The 15,833-nt window shown below is 38.0% G+C and overlaps 1 protein-coding gene across 1 annotated transcript in view; it reads right to left on the bottom strand.

Annotated features, from left to right (window-relative positions):
* The window catches only part of LOC103810788 (teneurin-2-like), a gene marked incomplete at its 5' end in the record, with an annotated part of 37,403 nt that extends 22,046 nt beyond the window's left edge, over positions 1-15,357 (bottom strand). Inside the window, 3 exons of the mRNA XM_009083708.1 lie at positions 4,359-4,460; positions 7,232-7,427; positions 15,152-15,357. Of these exons, the coding sequence (XP_009081956.1) occupies positions 4,359-4,460; positions 7,232-7,427; positions 15,152-15,357 (504 nt within the window). The remainder of the gene's footprint in view (positions 1-4,358; positions 4,461-7,231; positions 7,428-15,151) is intronic.
* Positions 15,358-15,833: the final 476 nt, after the last annotated feature.

The following is a 15,833-nucleotide window of genomic DNA, read 5'->3' as shown; positions in this document are numbered from 1 at the left end:
TCAGCAGGATGCACCCCAAAATTCATGTTTTCTCCCTTGCACTTATGCCACTGGGAGCATTGTGGATGTGGCACAAAGAGAACAGTTTCAAGCAGTGAATTCAGTGGATCAAAAAGCATTACTTTATGCACTGTTTTCCAGGCAATAAGCCTCTGAAAAACCTCAGAGCAAGAAGAGTCTCAAACAACTGAAATCAGAATAACAACTGGAAAAAAGTAAGAGTTGCTACATCTAGCAATTATACCTTACTTACCTAATAATTGACAGCTTTATCCATTTTTATACAGAGATTTATCACACATACATAACAAAGAAAATGGCAACGGTAGGAACTGTTATTGTGGTGCAAACAGCAAATCTATTAGAATAAATTTAAAAAGACAGAGGCTACACTTTACAGCTTAGTAACTATTTCAAACTAAATAGATGTCGCAAAAGAAAGGAAAAGAAAGTTAAAAAAACCTACCCTTCTTTTTATACTTATTAAAGTGGCGCCGTCCTTTGCCAGTAAGCCAAAAACAAACAGAATGAAAATAAAATAATGAAAAACCCACACAAGGAGAACAGGAAAAGAAACTGCGAATAACATAAATCTGAATAATTAGAGTTCTTAAAATCAGATTAAAAAGTCAACTGATCAAACATTGCACAAATTTCTGGTTTAAAAAAATCCAAAAGCCTTCAACCCATTCAGATTGAAATATCAAACATGTTTCTTATTACATTGCATAGTCATCTAAAAGTATCTGCTAAATGGCAACTTCATGGCAGTTGACATAAGCTACTTGACTCCATTTTTGTCCTTCCCTTACAAATTGGACACCATCTCCTAGCAGGCTATGCTCAGCATGTCAGGGTAGAAATCCCATGTGATGATACATGGTTCACCTTTTCAGATTAGCTAAAGATGCTTATGATGCAAATCCTAATATTTTAAAATGCAAAATCACAGGAGGCTCTGCACACAGTTGCAAAACAGTATAGCAGTGCCTTTGGAAGGAGTTTTGTTAAAGGAGTGGAAGAGTTGCATGCCTTTCAAATATCTTATGAGATGAAATGAAATTATAGCCAACTCTGAGTCACTTCTAGGTTCTCAACTCATTGTAACACTGAACTCTGCAAATGGTGCAAAGCAGGCCACGATGCAGGATGCCTGCTCACTGATTTATCACAGCACTTGGCAGCTGAGAAACCAAACTAGGATCAGACATAAACAGCAGGAACACTAAGTAAGGACATCTTGATATACTTCGGTCATAGAGGTTAAAGAAAAATAGAGATGAATATAAACAGGTGACAAGACAACAAAATAAGATAATCATAGCTGCATGTCTGATTCTTTAATTGATCCTTGGCTATAGCATCACTTTCATCAATAACTCCCATAGATAATTGTGGACAGAAGATTACTCACAGTGCACTTCAATCCACAGCAAATCTTCCACTGGCTTTAACTGTACACACTTGTCTTATCAGGACACATCTCCACACACTGAACTAGGTTTTGATTATCAGATTTACTTTTTTTTGTATGCCATATCTTATCCACATGAGATCAAAATATATTGTTACCTTTTTTGTATGTTAGATGAAATTCTTAAACCTTAATTAGGTTAAACTCCAAATGATTTCAAAGGGAATCTTGCTTAAGCAAGGATGGAGTATATCTGTTTATACTGGATACCTGAGAATAAGCTATTTCCACAGATAACAGTGAGAAATTACTCTCCCACCCTCACCCTCAGTATTTGGCAGGAGTATTTGAGAAGGTGAAGTTTGTTCTACTTCAATCAGGGTATGAAAGTGTATTACAGCCTGTGGGTTGGGTCAAAAGTTCATCTCATTCCTGTAATTTTCGTGGTGTTTTCCCAGAGCTAATGGATCTGAAGTCAAATTTGTGCTCTCATAGCTCTCCCTCATTTTTATCTTTTAGAACTACACGGGTGGAGGAGTACTTGCCCATTGCTGCAGACACTTTGCAGATGACTCCTCTGATGACTCCTTACCTCTGATGGCCTCAAGATCAGCCCTGTAACAGGCATTCACTGGTAGAAAGGATCATGCTTCCTATCTATAAAACTTGGCTTTCACCCAAAGTCAAGCTCTCGGACTCTGGTGTTACTGCATTGACCAAGATCTAAAAGCCATCTGAGAAGCTTGTTCACATTTTCTTCATATTTCCCTATTTGAGTCTTGCCTCAAATTACTTTACAGTGGGAAAATGAGACACTGAAAGATGTGTTGCTAGGGAAATAATAATTTAAAAAAAAAATCAGATGGAAAGAAAATCATTATCCTTCCATACTTGCAACAGATTAAATATAAATTTAACATTATGGTAAATGTACATTAAACATGTCCATACATGTAATATGCTGGAATTGATGTAACCCTCTATCTCATTTTACTGTGTTTTACCATGCATACAATCCCAATTGTGATTTCTGCTGTCTGAAAATGCTCTCACATATAATTGGCATTCAAGTAAGTAGAAAACTCTGTGGCCATGAGAACTGGCAGTGCCTGTGCAATGGGTGAGGCACAGAGCCCTTACACCCAGCTCAGCCACACTCTTCTGGGCAGGTCTCAGGATAGCACTGTGCAGCTGTGTGTGCCTGCACACGCACCCAGAGCTCTGTCAACACACCCATGTTGTCATTTTAGGTAGCTTTTCAAGCTTCTTTGTTCTTTAGAAATACCATGATGTCTGACAAGAAAACAGGAAAAGAGTTGAAAGACGCTTCCAAGAAACCATTTCTGCTTTTGAGGGGAAAGAGACAACACAGAGAGGACAAAGCAGGAAGCCAAGGGAATGCACTGAGGGGCAGGAGAAGCCTGACAGATACAGTTTGACAAGCACCCTACAAAAAAGCTATTTATCTGCCACAGCCTGAACAAAGTATTTTCTAGCACTAACACAGCATAGAGTGTCACACAGAGGTTCAGTACACAATGCAGGATTGCTCCACAACTCAAAATGCAAATGAGTTGATATAATGGCCATGTATGTGTGAAGGGTGGCAGTGAAGCACACAGTCACTGCATGCATACTTTCACAGGTTAACACCACAGAAATGCACAGAGCTGTCAATCTGTATTTATAGCACACATTATCACACCATTTACTTTGTGGGATATAGATATCTCCTCTCTATATTTGCCAGCTGTCTTAATTTCTCAGGTAATCAAACAACATGCATTCTGTCTTTAAAATGAGCAGGGTGAGTGCTGAAATAACAGCATTAGCTTTCCAGGGCCTTTGGGGTCTCTATTTAACTTTTTTTAAAAAAAATGGGGGCACCTTCAGGAGCCAAATGTGGAGACACAAAATGGAAATTGCTCACTCCAGTACAACTGTAACAACTAATGAAGGAGGTTTTTGTAGACACACACAGGTAAGCTGGATGCCACCCTGGCACAGCAGTGAGACAGGTGGAGCACAAAGAACTGTCCTCAGGACTAGATCAGGAATCCAAGTAGAAATGAGCAAATTTCTAAGGCCCTTCAAGTTATTTCAAAAAGCTTTCAAATACCAGGATTTCCCCCTTTGAACACTAACAACCCTATCCCTGTGGAATACAATTCTAAGCATGATACTGGTAATGTGCCTAAATCTCACACAAACTAAGAAGGAAGCAAACTGTAAAATGTTACGAGTGTGCTCAGAACAGCAGGGAATACAACCAAGCCATTGAATTTAGACAACATATCTGTTACTAGCTGTATAAACTGCAGAGGTCCTCCTTTAGGAATCTTTCCCCTATGACAGCTATCCCAAACTCTCAGAAACACATACTGCCAATCCACTGATGTTACTTAGGTTTCTGTTTAATCCTTGATAGTAATGTATTTCCCAGCTTTAGCTGCTAAAATTTCTGATTGACATTTAAGCAAATGTTTATTTTAAGATTTTATCCAGTCCTGCTTATTTTCCTACAAAAGGCAAAGTTCCTTTGGTCAAAGACTAATTGTATAGGCAAGAAAGATGCTATGTATTAGAAGTAAGGCTCAGCAAGCCAGAATATATACTACATGCTATCTATGAAGAGAATCAGCCTTTCATTGCAGACCAGTTAATGATTATCTGGAAACACTGATAAATCATTCACTCCCACAGAAAATAAATATTTTCTGCCACTTCTGCCTACTACTTTGCCACAAAAAGAGCTGTAGTTATGCAAGTACATGGGCAATGTGGCAAGACTTCCTCTTGATCATACTTAGCTTGAGATCTAAGTCAAAAAAAGCATATTGATCTATTTGAATCTAGCTTGGACCCATGCTAGCTAGCAGGCACTGTAGATCCATACATCACAAACACACACTGTGGTTATTTGTAAATACAGGGAAAATGATACCTTTAGCACAATCTGCTCCGTGAAATCCTGGAAAACAGTGGCAGACACCTGATACACACTCGCCATTCCCATGGCAATGGCGTGGGCAGTCTTGCACTGAATCTGAAATAGAAGCATCACAAGCACATCAGTTGGTTGGGTCCTACTTAGGCTGCAATTTTTTTGCTTAAGTTTCCTTCAGTTTGTTTTGTCTTCACTACTCAGAGGAACAATCCATAATAATATTAACACCCCGACATTCAGGTGAAGCAGAACATACCAAGTTTAATTGCAGCATGAGTAAATATAGAGATCTATGGATATACTAAAGTCACATATTAAGTCTCTGGGCAGCATTAGAGCTTAAACTCTTCTGATGGTGCTCAAGTGCTTGTTCCAACAGATAGCCAGGACCTCTTCAGACCTCTACAGCTATGCTTGAATTTATATTATGTAACAAACATAATGCTTCATCAGAAAAGTCAATGCTCTTCCCCACAGCAATGAGACTTTGTTCTGGCACAACCACTCTGCCATAGGAAACTGATTATCCCAAGGACTGTATCTTCTTTCCTTGTACAGATATTTAAAGCCTCATTAATTAGGCTGACAGAAATCTGCTGAACATGACAAAGAGGAGCTCTTTTGCTCCAGCAAATATATTTTATCCTAAGAAAAAAAAAAGGGAATACAAAAAGGTGCAAGTAGTTATGCAAGAGAATGAAGAAGAGTTCTGTAAAAACAGAGGACAAAGTTTACCATCAGAGTTTGAGTGACTGAAGCATTGATGACATCAGTAATATGAGAACAGTAGGCACATCAGCCTGATAATAACATTTTATCTGCACCAATATACTTATTTTCAATGACTTCTGTTATTATTTGGAAAATACAAACACTACTTTGCATATTAACAACCTCGAAATAAAATTCCTATTTTGAAATTAATTCTTAAAATTAATTTGAAAGCTGTCGGATTTCAGTAGAACATATTTTCAACACCGAATTACTGGAACAAAAATCTAATTGGAACGTTGTTACCCTTTACTATTTCTCCCTGTCACTGTGGAACATGTGATCCCAAACTTAAAGGCTCTGTCAGTCCCAGACATCAAACCAATAGCAGCTGCACAACACAGAAATTTGGATTTGGAACTATCAGAACCATACAGACTATTTTTCTGTCAAATTAAACTGCAAAGAGAAAAAAGATTCAACTACAACTTTAAACCTAATTTCACAGTTGTAGGACACTAAATAAAAAACTCCAAAGCAAATTTTAAAAGAGATGTCATTAGCTTGGCCTCTTGAAATGATTCATGTGAAAAAAAGAAAAATTGAAATGTAATGCTCCAAGATATCAATTTGTCTCATGAAGAAACTTGTTTATAGATTTATTTATTATTTTGCTTCATAGCACACAAAAGCATTTTCTATGTATTCAAAATTATGGCAAATTTAGTATTGTCTGGGAGTTAACAAAATTTCTGTTATTCTTTCTCCTCTTCCACATCAGAGAGATGTTCAGCTGCCTCAGATCCTTTGATTAGGCAGTGTCTGATAGCAGGTGTGCGTAGAACCACCTCTGAACTGGATAAAACACTATACTTTTCTCTAGATTTCATTCCAATTACTATCATTGCACTACCAAGTAGTCTACCTGACTATTACACCTTTGATGCTCTTGAAAACTGTAGCCTAGACCAGGCAACTCTTTTAAGGGCAGCTTAAAATATTCTATGGTCTTCTATGCACAACAGGGACATAAGCATAAATATGCCTGTTGTTTTTGGAGAAGCAGAAAAAAACTTTTATGGACATATATATATCTCAACATGCATAGCACCTAGTAAGTCTTACAAAACCACATACAAGCTATAAAAGAAAATAATTTTATCATCTTAATCGAGGTTACCAGAACAGATATGTTTGTACTTAATGACACAGTATTGACTATCCACCTGTGGGACTTAACTGAATTTTATACTAATGTAAAAGGAAAAAAACTAAGCTTCATATTACTAATGAGGCAATCCTGGAAATTACCTCTGACTATATTTCATCCAGTTTAAAATCTCATCTGTACTTTTTGCAGTTCTTCTTTCCCAAACTAAAAGGAATTACAGATTTAGACAGTACAGTGCCATTTAACACTTCACCAGCCAGGACAGAATATCACACAGGCTATCTCAGAATTTGTTGTGCCACTGTCACAATATAGTCAGCAAAGTTCAGTAAGTGCTTCAAAGTTCAACAAATCTAATAAAGCTTGGAGAATTTAGACTCAGTTAGATTTCAACTAAATGTAACCCTATTCTTCTAACAAAACTGCAGGCTGCATGTTCTTTGGCTCTTGATCCCACCATGTTGAGGAGATGACTCACTATTAGGAGAGTAGTAAGCTGCAAGACAGCATACAGCTAATTAACTGACTCCATTAATCTCTAGGGTGGCTGCAAACAATAACCTCATTCGCAGGTATCAGTTTCTTGAGCTGCCTTTCTACTAAGATTAAACAGCTCTTCTGTTGGATAGTATTCCACCTGGGTGTAAAGAAGCTTCTTCAGTGAAGCAAATAAGAAGTATGAAAAGGACAGAGATAAGGGAGAAACATTTTAACTGAGGAATGCTTCAACCCATGCTGAACTTATCTGAGTCTTGTTTTCCAAGCTAAACTTAAAATCTATGGGAATGCTAAAACCTTAAGAGAGAAATCAGCAAATTAAATTCAGCACTCCATTACAGACCCTTTGTTAGAGTAGTGTTGAGAAAAAAAAAAGCACAACGTAAGGACAAACAGGCCAAATACTGAAGATTGCAAGAAAGTATTACAGCTTTAAGTAAGGGAAGGTATAAACAGAGAGGAAAAATGTTCAGTTTGTGGAAATACCTACCCAAAATGACTGTACTGAAAGAGACCACTTCTTTGTCCTTGCCATCATTGTAAAATGCCAGGTGCCACAAACCCACATCCAAGTATTGCACAAACACAGCCTCATTCTGAACAAGGGTCTGAATGCTTCGACGTTCCCGTGGGGACTCCACCACACTCCATTTCTCTTTTCCATCCAAGCGTTCCATGAAATCATACTGCAGGGGGAAAAAAGGGGGAAAAAGGGAAAAAAAGAACAAAAAAGAACAGAAACAAACAAAACCCCAAACAGACCTGAAATACAGAATGATATTTCAGCTCCAAATCTGACACTATAGTTTTTCTTCTACCGTGTCATAAAATGGCATTTCTGGAAGATATGTCTATGTGAAACTAATATTTACCAGTTGACCATGGAACACACAGAAATCCTATGACTCTTCTTCTTTCTTAAATAGTGACCTAGAATTATGTGTCTTTCCTCTGCATAGGTGATCAAAAACTGTCCAAATGGTATTTCTTGGAAGGTTGTTTTATAAGAAAGAATTTGAAATCCATGATTTGACCCATTAATTTTGGGTTCCTACACAGCTCACAAAGCTGGAAACACTCAACCCAGGAGACACACACCCTCTTCTAAGCAATCACCTACAATGCATTCTTGCCACAACAGGCAGAGACATCTGAGCTGTAGCTCCAGACATCACTGAATGGAAGCCCCTAGACTGTGAAACAGGAATAGCACAAACAGGAGATGTGTTTGTCTAATCTTAGGTAACTCAGCACCTGATAAAAACACACCACACAAGCTTTACATCACAGACTAAAAGTTGCTTACCTGAGGTCACATGTGGAACAATTGGGGCAAGTAGGACACAAAAACCAGAGGGAGCATGGAAAGGAATAACACAAATCAAGAGGCTGAAGGAATTGAACTTATATTAAGGAAAACTGAGAATTTCTGTTGGATGGTTTCCAAGTAAGGTAGAACATTACGTTAATCTTTGGAAAAGGGATCAAACAGAGCAAGTGATTATTTAGACTATAAGAGGGATGGCACTGTTAATGGCATGAAACTAAAAAAAAGAAAGAAAGAAATTTAAGATGAATATCAGATAAGCTTCCCATCTATTAAGCTCAGTAAATAGCCTCCCAATGGAGATGCCACAATTAAACAGGACTGGAAGAAATATTGGTTAGTCTACAACAGGGAATAACTCTGCATAACAAAGCAGCTGGACTAGCTGTCCTAATAGGCTTTTTTTCTGTCTTTAATGTCTGTGATTCTGGAGCTCTCAAGCTGATGCTAATGCTCAACTGAGTAGCTCTCCGTCCCTATCGAAGGGAAGCCCTCAAGAAACAACAAAAACAATAAATCTAATCTTTTGATAGTTGTATAACAAGTCCCCTATGAAAACACATCTTGTTTTAGACACATTTATCTGTGTAGGAGTAGATAGAGATAGATAGACATGTCTAAAGAAAGATGTATGTGTTCAATAAAATATAGTAATAGTATGTGCTGCTTGCCAGTAGCTTCATTATATTTCCCTCCGTTATCTCTAACACATACAATCTTGCAACAGCTATGAGAAAACATCCACCTTCACTTGCTTTCATTTTAAACAGAGAACTGTAATCTTGCATCCTAAACAAAATACGCATCCACAGAGGGACGTCTTGTACACTGTATCCCACTCATTTACAATGAGTCCTAGCAAATAATACACAATATGCAATAAAATAATGAAGATTCTCCCTTGTAGTAGAAGAGACAGATGAACAGATTTAACACTTTAGTACCATGCCTCACATCTACCTAAAACTGGTGTATAAAACTCACCTTTCTAGTTGAAAATTTCTAAGTTATACCAGCAATATAGATATTCCTATGATTTTAAACATGGGGAAATTTAAGAGAAATGGAATAAAAAATTTCACCAGACTGTTAATATAAGATTACCCTCCACCTGAGGCTTTTTTTCACACAGGAGTTTTACAGGGGAAGGTAAATCAGGTAAATTAGTACATTTAAGCAAGAGCACACCAGAGATTTAGAGAATTCTGGCAGGTCAGTAACTTGCAGAGTATCCAAGGTGTCAAACACATATATCTATCTGTTAAATCAATGACATTTGGAAATATTGCTAAAACCCATCGTGTAACAGTCAGAGGTTAAGGGCAGACTCATCACCTCCTTGGGAAATGTTATTACTTGGGCAACATCTTGGGAAAAAGAAATTGTGCTCTTCAGAACAATCATTCTCAAAGGGTCAACTAAGGAAGTAGCAATAAAAGCTGACATTTCTCACTGGCAACATGCTGTTCATCTCTGCTTGTGCTGGCAGGTTCCTCTGCCTCCCCTCTGTTTGATGCTGATTCTACCTCATATAGTAGAGAAGGCTCAGCAGTTGGCCAGATCGAAGGGGAAGAGTATTCAGCCTGAAACTGCTTGAAGTAGTTTTAGCTGCAGAATCTCTTTCCACGATGATGGGGTGTGACCTAGTGAGAGCAGGTCCCTTGGCACAGCTCCCTGTAAGGCTATGATTTTAATTTTGGTAAAGCTAAGCCTGGCACTGGCCCTCTTTAATCAAACTATGACAAATAATTTCATGCTCAGGCAAAGCAAAATGACTATACCTGAATAACTTTTTGAATGGTGCAGTACCAGTGCAAACTGATATAGGATGTAACAATAAATTTTTATACCTCTTTGGATTCCTCAGGACTGAGGGGGAAGAAAAAGGAAGATAATATATCTGCTGGTGGTTCCCTGAGTGTACAAATCTTCATGTATCAGCAAGGACTAGGTGTATGTACCTCAAACTCAAAAATCTCTGACCAAGATGGCATTGTGAATTCATAACCAGATAAGGTATCTTCACATGGTTGGTGAATCATTTCGTGTCTCATGGGCCTGTTGATTTTCTGATTTACCATGCTTGCATGATTAATTACTTTTATATAATGTTGTGCTAAAGATACCACTCTTGCTTTAAAGCTACTTATTGACATATATGCACAGATTAGGAGACCCATCTAGGAAAAGAAGACAAGCAGTTTCATGATCATTAAGAAGCAATCGTGGAATCTTCAATCTAAAACACACATACAACTGATAAGGAAGAGACCACTAAATCACATAAATTAGGGAATGGATGTGTCAAACCAAACTAAATCGCTGAAGTAATTTGGAGGTTTCGCTGACTTTTGACTTTTTTTTTCTTTTTTTTTTTTTTGCGATCCTTTATATTTCAAGGCTTCATACCAAAAGTCACACAAAAATGGCAAAAACTGCTCAGGAACAACATGCAGCAGAAATCCCAAATGACTACATCATCAGAGTTCAATTTTGCAGCAGGGAGTACTTACTATGATTAAAGCTCCATATAAGCAAGTGACTTGCCAGTCTACACTGCTAAACAAATTCCAAATTCACACTCTCAGTGAGTTTGTTTATTTTTACTACCCAGCACACCGAAACCCCACTGCTTACTTTTATTTACAAACCTAAAATCTCATACTAAGTTCTTTCTGGGCAATTTATTTTTATAATTTCTCCATTCAGTACTTTCTATCCTCTGATGCATTTTATTCATGGGCTAATAAGGACTTTCTTTTTCCAGTAACCATGGGGAGTCAGCAAAACAGTTTTGGAACTTTATATCTACAGTTGTGACTCCTATGCACGAGGCCATCCATCCCACACAGATCCACTGAGCCCAGTCACACAGAGAAAGGGTACTAGTGGTGAACACCACACAGCAGAGAGCTCGCAGGGGTCAAGATTGGAAAATGCAGAAAGTCTGCACAATCTTTGGAGATTTACTTAGACTTGAAAATATTTTCATGCCTCCACAAAATACCTAAGAGTGTTTGAAATTAGGAATTGAAAAGAAGCATTTCTCAGAGCTCTTGTCTTAATAATGGATGCATGTTCAAGTAGGGGGGACAACACACATTTGGCCTTGTGGCTAGTATTTGCCTTTATGCCAAAGCCCTGCAGGAGCTAAGCAGCCAAGAAAACATATGTCAAGGAAACTTGTTTGCAAAGTGCTTTAAAATTAGTTCTTTATAAAACCCTGTTGGTAATTATTCATTAAAATACAGCCATGGAACACCTGATACCCACGATGAAAGCCAACCAGTTTGTTTCCACACTTGGATGTGGCACAAGCCAGTGTGCAGCACGGCACTCAGCACTCACACCACTGCTGCTATCAGGTAACTGTAAGGTGGTCAGAACACCAAAATGTGAGCACTGGCTAAAGACCAAGGTAACACTGAAGCTCCCCAGCTCTTCAAGTTCTTTCAATTAAAGCTGTTTCCTGTTCTGAATGAAAATAGTTTTAATTTTGACATGAAGAATGTGTAAGTATAGAACACTCTGCTGGAAATGGAAACAATACAGCTCCATGCACTGCCTTCTCCAGACATTACAGTGCTGTTCCTATAAGGTTACCTTATTTCATGCGTCATTTGGAACGTTCTACCAACATGTAGCAACATCATAATTGCTGTAATCTCTGCAGAGTCACTTCATGCCTTATTTGACATTTACGGTTCATTTTCTATACATTATCAATTCCATTAATAAGACTCTCTTCTACTGAATTCCTATTCAAGCCTGCAATGTGCATTTTGTTATTTCTACACAGTACTACACAGGTTGGAAGGATTTTGCTCAAAAGCACTGCATTCCTGTTTGCAGTCTGCTTGCCACTCAAAACTGCATTTTTACTTCTCCTCTAGAGCTCCACTCCCCATGCACATGGCACACAAGGCTGCATCCAGACAAGTTTACAGCTACATCAGTTTGACTGACTAAACCAGGCATTTGGAATATTTGCTAAACAGTAATACTGAGAAGGTTAAATCTCAGCAGGGCTCTCAGACAGGAACTGCATCTTGTTGTCTCAGGTTAATCATGTACCTAATTTGCTGATTATTGACTTGCTCCCACAAAGGATTTTACTTGGCTTGACATATCAGCACTGATCAGTGATGAACTGTCAAGTGTAGCTGTTCACTGCTTTATAGCTCATGTCCCTAACCTGCAGAAACAAGGATTTTAAATTTCAATTTTAAAATATCGCCTGGTGTCAACTTCAGACTATTTTCATTAATACAAAACCATTGTGCTCCCTTCTGTCAGAACAAGGCTTCTTTTCACTAACTCAGATCTGTAACAGCTTGCCTTTCTACTTCTAAAAACTATTTCTCTTGGTAGCAGCTTGACTGAATTTTGATTGCTGGGCATAAATGCCAAGGAATCTTCTGCTGCACCACCCTGTTGACAAGCACCAGGACACTGCATGAATGCGGGAAAGTTTGTACTGGTTTATACTGCTGATTTAGACCAGATTTATACTAGTTTATACTGCAGATTTTACTGGCAGATTTCATTAAACCCAGTTACAGAAGAGGTTTGGAACTGCTTCCTCTAAAGACTGGAAAACAGGTTCTCTGAGGAGGAATCCAGCTCAGTAGGAAACACAGTTGATATTTCTCATTATTTAATTTAACAGAAAGGTCAAGAAATTTATATCCTATCCACGTAAAGTGGAGTGGAAGAATAAAGAGGAACTCTGCCTGATTATAGCCTTCTCAGATGAGAACATCACAATGAAACCTAGAACAAATATATCTGGTTACAGTGCAATATAAAGTTCATCTTGAATTGCAAAAAATATTTTCTACTATCAGTTACTTGCAACTGGATTTCCTGTAAAAGATACAGACATACTTCCATCATGTCTAACTCAGAAAATTATAATTAACTTGTATTTATAGCAAACCTTGATGATGATTGCTTCGGAGCTTTGGTTGCCCTAAGACATTTTCACTTCATGATTTATACTTTTGTTTGTTTTGCTCAACTAAATTGCCCTTTTTTCCATGATGAAATAGGGGAAGTGAGCGCCAAAATTCTGAATTGAATGAGACATGCTCAGTGAATTATGCCATTACCTCATTGCAACAGTTGAAGATCCACAGACATAAATTCACCCTCAAGAGAAAATATTAGAGCATTTCAGCCAAAATCAAAGCAGTCTTAAGAAAGGCTCCCACCCTGGAACAATATTCTCTGCGGATATTTCCTGTGTTGCATGGATGCCTGGAAATGGCTGAAAATCAGTCCACAGCCCTTGGCAATTTCCCCGATTTATCTAGTCTTTATTTGAATAGCTATGTATGCTAACATCTAGTTATATGGAGAACTGACCACATGCCTTCCCCTCCCCTTAGGTTGTAGGCTTATTTCTTACCAGTGAGATATACCCATTCAGTAACTCACAGAACATTTTAAAACAGTATACTATAGTAAGTTGATGAATTTTGAGTAGTCAAAGCTCCTTTTTAACCAATTCTTAGAAGGAAAGGTCATAAACTCATGTAAACCTCTTCTCGACTTTCCTCTCAACTCCGATCAAAGATTTTGCCCTCAATTCAGACTACAGGCAAGAATAAACACCAAGGAGCAAGAGGCAATGCAGAAGAGTTACATAAATTTGCCTGACATTGGGAAGCAGACCCAAAATTCAGCTAATGTAAGTATAGTTTCACCCAGAAAATTAATTGGCTCACTGTTTGTAACACGAGTTTGTGCATGCACATGGACACAGACACAGATCATTTAGGGCTGATATCTGTTTGCAGGCAACATGAACATAGTTTCCCTATATGGCAATATGTAGCAATGCAATTATGCTAAAGCCTCTGGGCTTTTAGCTTAGATCATGCATTTTAACCATTTATGCAACTGCAGTTTGTTTTGCCAAATAATAATAATAAAAAAGTGCTACAAGTTCTTTGTAAATCAGGGCAAGGCATCTAGAAATGTTAAATGAGGCTTTTCCCAAAAAGAATCATGGAGTTTTACATTTGGTTTTTGGAAATCGTATACTAAATAAAGTGTTTAATTTTTGGTGAAAATTTCTGAATGAGGAACTGATTTGTAGCAGCAAGGATGTATGTGAAGGAAAGAGTCCTTTCCAAAAGGTGGTTGCTATTTCTGCTTCCACTCTAAAGAATGGAGGCTCTTTCCTTTTAGTAGGTGTAAGTGCGAATATATTATTTCTCATTACAGTTCTAATCTAAGTAAATGGGAATCTTCCCATTCACATTAATGAGTTTTCAATATAATAAAAAAAATCCCTCTGTAACAGGAAATATAGCTATATCTTCTCACAGTGAAGAAATTAAAACACCCACTGCACACCCTAGAAGAAAAAGATACTTAAGTTTGGTCTCAGTAACTTTTTAACTACCTTCACCTACAGCCCTTAGCTCTGTACTACAGTCACTGTAAAAACGTAGTGTAACTGAGTTTTTATCTCCGAAGCTGGTTAGAAATCACAGAGTTGGGTTTCGCAACTTTAAGACTTGCCCTATGTCTGAGTCAGATGATATATCTAAATACTGTCTTTGAGGGAAAAGAGGTAAAATTGAAGCTCTCAGACACATGGCCACTGCATCATATGGCTGGTGGCAGTGGTGCCAAAGTCTGCTGCATACCCTAGCAATGCCATTCAAACTGCCTGTGGAGATTAAAACTTCTATGAAGACAGAAATGTCTATCTTAGCCCATCTGGCTGTGCAGGCACTCCAACTGCACACAGTGCTATGGTACCTGGAGTTTGACCAATACATCATTTTTGACTGGTGTAGTACTGGATAGGTTTATCCCAATTGGTGCCAAGATTTTATCAGGGATTTGAATGGCAAGAACATAATTAACTACTTCTGTTATCAATGTACTGTTGAGGTATGTAACAACCTAGAAATGTTAATATCAGGGTGTTCAGTCAATTATCACAAATGAAGCAATTCACAGAAATCCTGAAACTTGAGTTCCATAAACGCCAACATAAATCTAACAGAGATGCTCTAAACATTTGCATTTTGACATTTAAAGCCAACAAATACATTGATAAAGTACCTGGGCATGTGATGGTGGGAGTCCTCTTCTTATATAAACACCAAAAAGAGCATCCTTCCCTAAGGATATGTTGAACTTCAGGAACTGTGGCTGGCTGATATGGATCTGAGACCGCCAAAACACTCCGGGGGGCACCTCCTGGGTGACCCTGTGGCCAACTTCTGTTTCTCCACTATCTATGCTGCTATTCCTAGCGACCCACGGTCCTATAAAATAACAAACATAAATCAAATGAGACAACTGCTTTTAATTCAGGTAGTTTTATTCAGTCAAGATGAATATCTGTGGCAATGACACCTTTTAAATCAAACTAACTTTCTTATTCTGATGCAATCTGCTTGCTGGTTCAATCAGGATGTAAGAATTTGGCCATTAGATCTGAAGTAAGAACTCTGTGAACTTTTTTTTGTGGAGCATCTGCAATCTTCTAATCCCCTAGACCCTTTAAATCTGTGATTGCTCCTTACTGATCAAATATAGTAAGAGTAGAGAGTCAATTAAGCACATGTCAATCTCCCTGTGCTCTTTTCAGTTGCATCTCGTACGCAACCAGGGTATAAAAAATTACCAGAAAGGTGAACTGAAGGGCTAACTTCAGTCTAACTGAACTGATTGCAAATTTTTATTACCACTGTTATATTCACTAAAATAGTCCAATAGACTCCAGGTCACAGACAAAAGA

This window comes from Acanthisitta chloris, unplaced genomic scaffold, assembly GCF_000695815.1.
Source record: "Acanthisitta chloris isolate BGI_N310 unplaced genomic scaffold, ASM69581v1 scaffold30721, whole genome shotgun sequence".
NCBI classification, from domain to species: domain Eukaryota; kingdom Metazoa; phylum Chordata; class Aves; order Passeriformes; family Acanthisittidae; genus Acanthisitta; species Acanthisitta chloris.
This window is presented reverse-complemented; position numbering and strand designations above follow the sequence as displayed.